The following is a 10,734-nucleotide window of genomic DNA, read 5'->3' on the forward strand; positions in this document are numbered from 1 at the left end:
CACTCCGCCCCGTCAGGGAGCGCCGCTCTACACATTGCGCCTCTATGGCACAAGCGACCTGGCGGAGGTCCTAGAGTTACGAAAGTGAAGAGTGACGCTCTAGCCCTCGCTACTGTGCAACTTCTGGGCTCCTTCCTGGCTGTCGCCCTGGTCCCTCCCCAACCATTTAGGACTCCAGGTCCCATAATTCCCTGTCAGCGAATTATGAGATTCCCTGATCTCAACCCGGCGCCTGATGTACGCAGGATCCTAAGGCGGCGTTTTTTAAAAAAAACCATGGCAACTTGTAAGAAAGGATAAATTAAAGTGGACTTCCCTGAATTCCCCAGACAGAAAGGATTCTGGGAGTTGAAGTCCGCCCGCTTGGAAAGTTGCCAAACTCGAGCAGGTGCCTTGAAAACCAGCCTCTTCAGCGAGTCCCGCCCGCTTTCCGACCGTCCCGGCCGCTGATGCGAGGCGCTCCCTCCCCCCTCCCTTCTCCGGGGGCTGCATCATCGCGGGGACCGGGCACCCCAAGCCGGGCTCCTCCTGCAGCTCCGCGGCTGCCCAGGGGAAGGGAGCGCCCTGCCAGTTGCGGGGCCAGCGCGCCCACCTTCCCGGCTCCTTGCAGCGGCGCCGACCCCAGCAGGGACCGCGGGGCTGGCGGGCAACCGGGGCGGCCGCTCTCGCCTCCAGCCCCACCGCTTTCTCCGGCCCCCCTTCCTGGATGCTGCCGGGGAGCCCCCGACCCGTTTCTGGCCGATATCCGCCGGGGCAGGCGGGGAGACCTATAAACCCGCGGGATCCACGCGATCCTAAATCTCCATCCAGGGGAAGACCGCTTCCCCGAACCCCGCGGACCCCCGACACCCCCGCAGGCTCAGCCCAGGGAGGGAGAGCCTAAATCGGGGCTTTCCTCCCGAGCAGCCGGTCCGGGAAGATCGCGGCCAACCCCGCTGATCCTCCGCTGCGGACGGAGCCCCGGGGGAAGCCAGCAAACGCCGCAGCTGAAAAGCAGAGACGGTCCGCTCCTCGAGTTTCGCTTTTATTGCCCGGGTTGATTCCGCAGGAGCAGCTGCCCTCCCCTCCTCCCTCCCTCCCCTCCTTCTGTTGGTGCTGGGGCTCCCTTGCCGACCCCCCCTCCCTCTTTCCAACCCAGCACCCGGTTTTCCCAGGCGCCCCCTCCCCTCCCCTCCCCCCCCCAGCCCTGGCTGGAGCGGCAGCTGAACCCGGGGCCAGTTAGTGGTTAGTAGAAGCAGGAGAGAAGTCAACTCTCTTTTGGTTAGGTGCTTGTCTGTCATTTCTAATCCGCTAGGCTAATGGCCTGGGTGGAAACCCCCACCAGGGATGGGGAGGGGGCGAAGGAGCTTCAGTCCTGACTTTACCATGGGGGAGGGGGAGAAGAGGGCCCCTCCTCCCGAACCGCCTGGTCTCCTCCAGCTGAAGGAGGAGTGGCTGCTGAAAAGGAGGAAGCCCCCCACGGAAGGCCACGCTTGCTCACTCTGGATCGCTTTCGATAAAGGCCTCTGAAAGGGGTTGTTTCCAACCATTTGGAACACAAAAATGTGCGAGCCAAACAGAACTGTCCTGGGTTCGAAACACCCCCAGAAACGACCCAGTTCAAACTCAAATCGGAAGCTTCACACGACGTTCCCGATCCAAATGGTCCCCAATGACGCCGAATGCACTTCTTGGTACGCGGCACTGCAAATCCCATCATTCCTGCCATCACAGCCGCCCTCGAGTGGCCCACCGTGATGGATGGGAGTTGTATTTCCCCACATGGGGAGGCGGGCAGTCTTGGTCAAGCCAGCAGAGAGAGCCTGGGGTGAGGAGGAATCGCCTTGAAGTCCAAAGAGGCCCAGATGTTTCCTTTGCCCAAATATCGGTGCCCGCTTGTCCTCTCGGCCTTCTTGCACAAGGAAATGGGTGAGGAAATTATTTCCGGCTCTGGAAATCTGGGGGAGAGCTCAGAAGAAGCCCTCATGCCTCCAGGGGTACAGGAAGATCTCCCGGCTGGGACCCCCAGATGGTCCCACGAAAATTGTCCCGAAATAGTGGAAGACATTTGTGTCCCGCAAAACACAGTCCTTGTTCCTCCTCTCCTGGTTCAGCAAGCCGCCTCAGCTGCCCCGAATGTCTCCTTCTCCCCCCACATCTTCAGCCAAGTCGCGCTCGGCCCGGCCTCCTCGTTTCTCCCCCATCCCCTCCAGAGACAAAGGCACATTTTGTTCATCGGTGACAAGGCGTTTAGGGCCACGAATGCAGGGCCTGCTGCCGGCCACTTACAGTTCAGTGCAGGTGACGGGGGTCAGCCCGTGGATCAGTAGGGTGGGCCCCAGGTCGGTGGTGAGAATCTCCAGCTGCTCCAGGTAGCGCTCGTACTGAGAGGTGTCCGCGGGAGGCCGCGGCAGGTAGAGGAACCGCACGGCCGTCTGACCGCCTTGCTTCTGCAGAAGCTCGTTGACGGAAGTCAAGTACTCGTCCGTCACACGGAAAGTGGCCGCGTTCAGGAACGTTTCCCCCAAGCGCTTCTCTTTGGGGGGAGAATCCGGGGGGCCCTGAACCTCAGCAGGGCTTGGCTCCCCAGGGCCCGCAGGCTGGGCGTGGCTCTGGAAGGTGGCCACCTGGTCCCAGGTCACGATCTTGATGGTGGCCTTAATCCTCAACTTGGTCAGTAGCTCCCGCAGTTTCTCCTCCTTGCTCACCCAGCCCACGTCCCCCGACTCCACGCAGATGAAGAGGCGCAGCCGGGCGCCTTTCCAGGAGCTGACCATGGTGAGGATGCAGGCCATCTGGAGGAGGAAGAGGCTGCAGATGTCCACGTAGGTGGGTGTGTTGGGGCGCAGGAGGTTGAGGGGCCAGACGTCGATGTAGCGGCCTTCCAGGCGCTTCTTGGAAGCCGAGGACGAGAGCAGATCCATGTCCAGCAGGTGGAAGTAGCGGGCCAGGCACACGTTCTTGTGCATCTTCACTGCGTCCGAGATGATGGCCACGTACTCGGAGGGCTTCAGAGCCCGCTGGTTCGCCGTCACCCGCACGGGGGGGAAGTGGGCTTGCAGGGCCGTCAGGTCCACCCCAAACTCGTCGTTTTCCCGGGCTTGGCTGAAGGCCGGGTCCTGCAGGAAGTAATCCTCAGGCACGCAGTCGTCGTAGAAACCCAGGACCAGCGTATTCGGCTTCATCCCACCTGCAGACAAGGAAGCGCACAAACCACCTCGACTCAGGCGGCCCGAGTGGGTCCCAAAAGGGAGAACCAGCTGGGCTCCCCCAGGCAGATCAAGATGCAGCCAACCAGGGTTTATAATCCAGGGTCCCTCTGGGGACCCCGCCAATATTTTGGTCTATGGAATGAGGGCAGCCCTGCTTAGTGTGACAGGAGGCTCCAGAGGGCAGCCTTCTCGCCACGTCAACTGAGGAGTCCCCCCTCCCTCCTTAGTGCTGAGCAAGCATTGGTTTTTCCTCTTCTCCTTCTGGAGGTGCCGAGAGTGGCTACCAATGGGGGGGGGGTTTGGGTGTCAAGGAAGCCATCCTGTGGCAGAATTTGGCCCAGTGCTGAAGGTGCTGGCTTAAAAACAAGGAGCTGGTGAGTTATAGTCCCACTTTAGGCACAAAAGCTGGCTGGGTGATCAGGCAAATCACCAGGAGAGTGGGAATTCTAGTGCCGCCTTAAGCATGAAAGCCAGCTGGGTGACTTTGGGCCAATCACTAGGAGACTGGGAGTTCTAGCCCAGGCTCAGGCAGGAAAGGTGGCTGGGTGACTTTGGGCCAATCCCTCTCTCTCAGCCCAACCCACCTCGCAGGGTGGTTGTTGTGGGGAGATAAGAGGAGGAAGGAGCATCAGGTATGTTGGCCGCCTTGGTTCATTCATAAAAATAATAAAGGCAGGATATGAATGAACGAATAAGTAGATTGGTTTGGTTGGATTTCCCCAAAGCGTCTGGCGGATCTGTGGTTGGGAAGGGGCAGGGCCACCTGGGGGTGGGGGTGGGGGGCACAGGGTGCTTCTTTTCTTCGCACGCCCTCCATTCTCAGGGGCTCCCAGGGGCAATCTAGGCCACCCTCAAATCAAAGGAGTTCCTAACTCCCAAACTCCCAAGGACCCTTTGAAAATAACAGAATCAAAGAAACGCCAGGCTCCTTCATACCAAAGGCTGACCCAGATGCCCTCATTGGGGGGGGGGCTCTCTCCTCTCCTGTCACAGCCCCCCCCGACTCCCCACCCCGGCTCCTCACCCAGGCCGGTGATCCGGAGCAGGTGCTGCGTCCCCTGCCGGACGGAGGGTGACAAGGTCAGGTCCACGAAGGCCTTGATGTTGAGTTTGTCCACCAGGCTGAGCCAGAAGTTGTAGTGAGCCTGGATGGGGTCCGAGGGCATCGTATCTGCGGGAGAGGCAGCAAAGATGGCACCGCCAGGACCTGCTGGCAGGGCGGGTGCATAGGCCAAGGGGGCAAAAGATGCCTCCCCCCCCATGATTCTGGGGTTCGGTCTTTCTGGACCCTGCAACCCGCCCCCCCCACACACACACCCAGGATCCGTGGCGTCCCACGGAAGGGCAGCCCCCGGGAGTCTGCAGGGCCCTACCCAGGTCCCCGATCTCCACGTGGCCCAGGACAAAGAGGCCTCCCTTCTTCAGGTGGTTGATGAACCTCATCAGCTGGGATCCACCGCGAGGGTTGGCCACCATCAGCAAGATCTGCGGCCGCCAAAACTTGACATGGTCCTTCCGGATGTCGAGCAGCAACAGGTACTTCCGGACCTTCGGGGGTGGGGGAGGGAGAGGAAGAGGGGAAGAGACCCCCTGTTAGCCCCACAGGAGACATTTCCCCCCCTGGTCTTCAGCTCGCACTGCACACGTTGCCGCCTTCTCTGCAGGTGGTCCTTGACTTACGACCACAACTGAGCTCAAAATTGACTGAGAGACAGTCGTTAAGTGAGTTTTGTCCCATTTAGCACTGGCCCTACAGACTTATATACAGCTTCACAGCGCTTTGCAGCCCTCTCTAAGCAGTTTACGGAGTCGGCCTCTTGCCCCCAACAATCGGGGTCCTCATTTAGTGAGCTTTCTTGCCACAGTTGTTAAGTGAATCACCACAATTGTTGTTAGGGAGACGGTTGTTAAGTGAATCTCGCGTGCCCATTGGCTTTGCTCGTCAGAAGTGGCAAAAAGGGATCGTTTGACCCCAAGGCAGGGAAACTGTCATAAATACGAGTCAGTTGCCAAGCGCTTGAATTTTGATCATGTGACCACAGGGATGCTGTAACGGTCATAAGTGTGAAAAATGGTCATAAGTCACTTTTTGCAATGCTGTTGTAACTTCGAATGGTCACTAAACGAGGAGTACCTGTACACGGCCACCAAAGTAGATCCTGTCCTGCTTTTAGTTTGCCTGCTTTGCTCCCACCCTTGTGCATTACAGGTAGTCCTCAACATACGACTCCTCATTTAGTGACCATTCAAAATGACCACAGCAACGACCGCTGCAGGACCCCTATGGTCGCGTGATCAGAATTTGGGCCCTTGGCAACTGGCGTGGATTTACACGCTTGCAGTGTCCTGGGGTCACGTGAGCAACACGTGTGACCTTCCCAGCCGGCTTCAACGGGGGAAGCCAGATTTGCTTAATGACCATCTTTTTCACTTAACGACCAGCCATTCACCTAACGACCGTGGGGAAAAAGAGCCTTGGTACTACAGTGGTTTAAAGCACCCTGTTATTAACACAGCTGCCTGCAATTTACTGCTGGTTCGAATCTCTCCAAGGCTCAAGGTTGACTCAGCCTTCCATCCTTTCTAAGGTAGGTTAAATGAGGACCCAGTTTGTGGGGGCAATAAGCTGACTTTGTATAAATATACAAAAGGATGAAGGCTATTGCTTAACGCATTGTAAGCCGCCCTGAGTCTCCGGAGAAGGGCAGCATATAAATCAAATAAAAAAAAAAATAAAAAAAAAAAGTTCGTAAAATCAGGCCTGCCTCCCCCGGCTGAGCCACAGACTGAGAATTGTGGTTGTGAGTTGAGGCCCACCCTCAGCCACTACCCGAGGCCCCCACGATGCCCCCTCCCCAGCCTGTATGGATCGGCAGAGCCCCTTCCCCGCAGGAGACCCCTCGCCCAGCGCAGAGCCTGACGGGCCTCTTCAGGCCTGAAAGGAGCCGCCGGCAGGATGAGACGGACCCCCGGCCCCTTCTGTCTCCTGTTCCCCTTCAGGGGGAGGGTGGCCCCGGCCCCACATCGCACCTGGTGGAAGATGAGCGCCTGGCTGATGTAGCCCCAGGAAGAGGCGGCCGAGCGCAGGTGGATGAAGCCCAGCAGGAGCAGCATCAGCCCCAGGCTCCCCGAGGCCCCCGCCGGGCTGATCAGGAACATCATCACCAGGCAGGAGACGATGCCAAGCAGGCAGGTGTGCCAGGAGAAGAGCTGGAAGGTGGGGCTGTGGAGACAGAAGAGAGAGAGGGAGAGAAGAAAGGAAGGAGAAAGAAAAAGAAAGAAAGAAAAAAGAAAAGAAAGGAAGGAAGGAAGGAAAAGAAAGAAAGGAAAAGAAAGAAGGAAAGAAAAAAAAGAAAAAAGGAAGAAAGAAAAAAGAAAAAAAAAGAAAAGGAAAAGGAAGGAAGAAAAAAAGAAAAAGAAAGAAAAAAGAAACAGGAAGGAAATGAAAGAAAGGAAAAGAAAGAAGGAAAGAAGAAAAGAGAAAGAAAGGAGGAAAAGGAAGAAAGAAAAAAGAAAGAAAGAAAAATAAGAGCCTTGGTACTACAGTGGTTTAAAGCACCCTGTTATTAACACAGCTGCCTGCAATTTACTGCTGGTTCGAATCTCTCCAAGGCTCAAGGTTGACTCAGCCTTCCATCCTTTCTAAGGTAGGTTAAATGAGGACCCAGTTTGTGGGGGCAATAAGCTGACTTTGTATAAATATACAAAAGTATGAAGGCTATTGCTTAACGCACTGTAAGCCGCCCTGAGTCTCCGGAGAAGGGCAGCATATAAATCAAATTAAAAAAAAAAAAAAAAAAAAAAGAAAGAAGGAAAGAGAAAGAGAAAGAAAAGAGGGAGGGAGGGAAAGAAAGAGAGAGAGAGAGAGAGAGAGAGAGAGAGAGAGATGGATGTGGCTGGCAAGCTCTCTCCTTCCCCATCTCTTCTGGGACTTGAGGGCCCAGCTGAGCCCACAGACTCCCCCCCACCCCACCCCCGTGTGCTGCACCCACCGGAAGTTGGGGGCCGAGGCCCACTCGAGGGCCAGGCAGGCCAGGTCCACGGCAGCATAGGCGACCAGGTAGAAGACGGTGACGATGCCAGCGATGGTGTTGAGTTTCCCCACCAGCAGCACCAGCTGGGGAAGGCAGAGCTCCTTAAAAGGGGGGGGAGGGGAAACCCGGAAAAGCCCCCACAGCCCCTCCCCCAGACGGCAGGTGGGTGCCCGTCTTCCATCCGTGACCCATCCCCCGCTCAGGGCCAGAAGGGGGGCAAAGCCATTGGAGCAAAGAACCGGCCAAGGGATCTTCTGCCTTGAAGACCCCCGGAGTCAGCCCACATGGGCCAGGGGAGGGAGGGATGTGGGGGAAGGCAGTTTGGGGTCCCGGGAGGGAGGGGCTGCTTTCCCCAGGGGGGGCAAAGAGTCAGCGGAGCGTGGCGCGTCTGGGAGGCAGGAAGGAGGTCGAGGCGGCCCCTCCCAGGCAGCTCACAGGAGTCGGTCTCTATAGTTCTGTCGGGAGTTGCTTTACTCTGGCAAGATCCTGTGTACAGCTAGTCCTCGGCTTACGATGGTCCATTTAGTGACCATTCAAAGTTTCAGTGAAAAAAGTGAGCCATGACTGTTTTTCCACACTTTAGACCGTTACAGCATCCCCGGGGTCACGTGATCCAAATTTGGATGCTTGGCCACTGACAGTTGCCGTGTCCCAGGGTCGTGAGATCCCCTTTTGTGACCGACGCCCCCTGACAAGCAAAGTCACTGGGGAAGCTGAATTCGCTTGTTGCTAACATAACAACCGCAGTGTTTCACTTAACAAGGGTGGCAAGAAAGGTTGTAAAACAGGGTAATATTCACTTAACAAATGTTTCACTTTAGCAACAGAAATTGGGGGCCCAATTGCAGTCGTAAGTTGAGGATTCCTTGCATAAAGCAGGAATCTACAAATGTGATTTTTGAGACTTCTGGACTTCAACTCCCAGAATTCCTAGCTCGCTTCTTCTTGCTGGCTGGGGAATTCTGGGAGTTGAAGTCCAGAAGTCTTAAGGTTGCCAATTGTGGAGATCCTAGCTATAGAGGAATACCAAAGACAACTAACTCCACCTGTTGTGCTTGGTTCTTAGGGCCTGATGGGGGGGGGGAGGGGGACGTTACCTGTGCGAGGCCCCAGGTGTAGAGGACGGCCACCCAGGGGTTGCCTCCCCTGGAGACAATCTTGGCCGGAGCCAGGACAAGCCCTGCGGGGAGAGGAAGCAGCATCAACTGGGCCTCCCTGGCCAGGAGGAGGGGAGGGGCTGCCGAGGGGCTTTGCGGGCAGGGGGGGTTCGCTCACCAAACAGGTCATCCTTGGCCAAGGCGTGAAGGATGCGGGAAGCGCCAATCAGGTTGCTCATGGAAGCCGAAAGCGAGGCGGAGTAGATGCCCATCAACACGAAGGGCGACCAGACGTTAATGGACCGGAAGAAGCCATAGTCGCCTTTCAGGAGGGCCCTGGGGGGGCCAACGTGGGGTGTCAGGCTCTCTCCTGCCAGCTACCCTCCACCTGACAAGCCTCACCTGGAGACAGCACCCCCCCCAATTCTTCATTCCACTAAGTCTGCCCCCTCCATGCCAGCCTTGAGTCTCCAGCTGAGAGCGAGGACAGGAGGCTTTGCAACCTGCTGCGTGGGAGGGGCTGTCGCTCTCTGGGTTACCTGGAGCCACTCACCTCTCGCAGGTGAAGCTGGTCATGAAGAAAAGGAAGAAGTAGATGATGAAGGTGTACAGGACAGCCACAATCGTCCCCTTGGGGATGGAGGCGCTGGCATTCTTCAGCTCCCCTGCGAGAATCAACACCGTTACCCTCCCGTCTCCCCAATGGAAGCTCTCCTGGGACCCCCCGAGCCCCTCCCCGGGGTTTTCCACGCCTCACCTGACATGTTGGAGCCGGCCATAATGCCGGTGCAGCCGTTGAACATGACGGCAAAGACGGTGGCGAAAGACATCATGTTGTTGGTAGTGTAGTCCCGTGAGTACATGGCTGGGGCGGGGGGAGAGAGCCAGGCTGTCATGGGGGCACATGGCTGCATTCAGCCCTCTGTTCCCCTCCCTGCCTGCCTCCCTGTGGCTTCTTAACCTTGCCACAGGTCACCCAGTATTGGCACCAGGCAGCCCCTGCCGAAGCTGCTGGAGATCCCTCTCCCCAACCCAGAAAACTTCATCTTCATTTAATGACCCCATAATCCCTTGCGGGGTGGAGTCTGGGCAACTGAATGGAGTTAGCAGAGTGTTTTAATGGCCGATTGCCCTTCCTGTTGCCAGTGCAGAGTTTCTTTCAGCAGATATATTCTCAGTGTGCCCAGAGAGAGAGAGAAAGATCCTCCTCTACCTAGGATCGAACTCACAGCCTCCTGATTGTGAAGCGAAAGTTCCACCTCTAGGCCACCGCACCACTCCGTCCCCGGCCCAGGAAACGCCGGGGCTGAAAGCAGCCCCCCCCGGCCTCCCTCCTCGCCAACCCGGTCGAAGCCCCCCTACCATACATGTTGTCCCTGAGGGTGGAGATGTTGAAGCCCGTGAAGGAGGCGTTGAAGGTCTGGTTGCCGCCATGGGAGACGGCGATCTCCCGAGGGGAGACGGTGAAGAAGCTGACGAAGATGGTGACCAGGACCAGGTTGACCAGGAGGAAGATGAAGAAGGCTGCCCGCGAGTAGATCTGGGCCCCCACCAGGCACACCAGCAAGCAGAGCAGCAGCACCAGAGAGCTGTAGAGGAAGCTGTACAGGTAGCCCTGGGGAAGCGTCTTCAGGCCCGGCGGCTCCGATCCATCTGGGCCAGGAGCAGGAGAGAGAGGGGGGCTTCAGGGGGAGATTCACACCCGCGTCCAGAGCAGAACAGGACGGACAACTGCCCTCGCTCTCCCCCCCCAGCCCCAGGGCTCTGTGGCTGAAGCCCACCTGCTCCGAAAACATCCAGAATGGCTTCCACCAGCCCAAGGACGTAGACGCCGCAGGCACAGACGTTGGCCAGGTAGAACATGAGGCCGATGCTCCCCCCGAACTCAGGGCCCAGAGTCCGGCTGATCATGACTGGGGGGCAGTTAAGGGAAAGTTTCCGTGAAAACAAACACAAAACACCCTTGAGGGAGTGAGCCAAACGCCCCCCCGCCCCCCCAATGGAGGCAGAGTTGGAGGCTCCTGATGTTGAGGGTCTCTCCCTCATGCTGGACTTGGGGGGGATTGAGTGGTGACCCTGGAGAGCCCCCAACACCCTCCCCATCTGGGCAGCCCCCCCTCCCTTGCCTGCAACTAGAAGGAGTGGAGAGGCACTCAGCCCTGGGTGAGATGCCAAAGTCCGACATCAGTGGTGGGCCAGGGGCACGTCCTCTTCCTTCCAAAGGAGCACAAATCCCATGTGCCACATCTCCCTCTCTGCACGGTCGGGGGTTGGGCAGGGCCCCCCCTCAGGCTGGGGTTTGGCAGTGCCAGCGTTGAGCTGACCTCAGCTGACCTGGAAGAGCTGAGCAGGGCTGCACCCGGCTGGCACTGGGATGGGAGACACCTGCAAGGCCGGACTTGGGCATCTCTG

General features: G+C 57.7%; 1 protein-coding gene across 1 annotated transcript; it reads right to left on the bottom strand.

Annotated features, from left to right (window-relative positions):
• Positions 1-1,202: 1,202 nt before the first annotated feature.
• SLC12A9 (solute carrier family 12 member 9) lies at positions 1,203-10,211 on the bottom strand. Its single transcript, XM_070954644.1, has 11 exons — positions 10,104-10,211; positions 9,685-9,975; positions 9,080-9,187; positions 8,876-8,987; positions 8,501-8,658; positions 8,323-8,405; positions 7,184-7,308; positions 6,222-6,414; positions 4,565-4,739; positions 4,216-4,362; positions 1,203-3,169 (listed from the first exon to the last, which is right to left on the bottom strand). Exons 1-11 carry the CDS (start codon positions 10,183-10,185, stop codon positions 2,265-2,267), a joined length of 2,379 nt encoding a protein of 792 aa, XP_070810745.1. The 5' UTR covers positions 10,186-10,211; the 3' UTR covers positions 1,203-2,264.
• Positions 10,212-10,734: the final 523 nt, after the last annotated feature.

Source organism: Pituophis catenifer, unplaced genomic scaffold (genome assembly GCF_029215685.1).
Source record: "Pituophis catenifer annectens isolate HBS135680 unplaced genomic scaffold, rPitCat1.0.hap2 SCAF_15, whole genome shotgun sequence".
Lineage (NCBI taxonomy): Eukaryota > Metazoa > Chordata > Lepidosauria > Squamata > Colubridae > Pituophis > Pituophis catenifer.

Excerpts from the sequence above, each read along its gene's own strand:
- SLC12A9 (XM_070954644.1), bottom strand. The coding sequence starts at position 10,185 with ATGTTCTACCTGGCCAACGTCTGTGCCTGCGGCGTCTACGTCCTTGGG. Across the intron at positions 9,188-9,684 it reads CCTCAGGGACAACATGTATG|CCATGTACTCACGGGACTAC; the intron begins GTAGGGGGGCTT and ends CCCCCGCCCCAG. Across the intron at positions 8,988-9,079 it reads GGCCGGCTCCAACATGTCAG|GGGAGCTGAAGAATGCCAGC; the intron begins GTGAGGCGTGGA and ends TGATTCTCGCAG.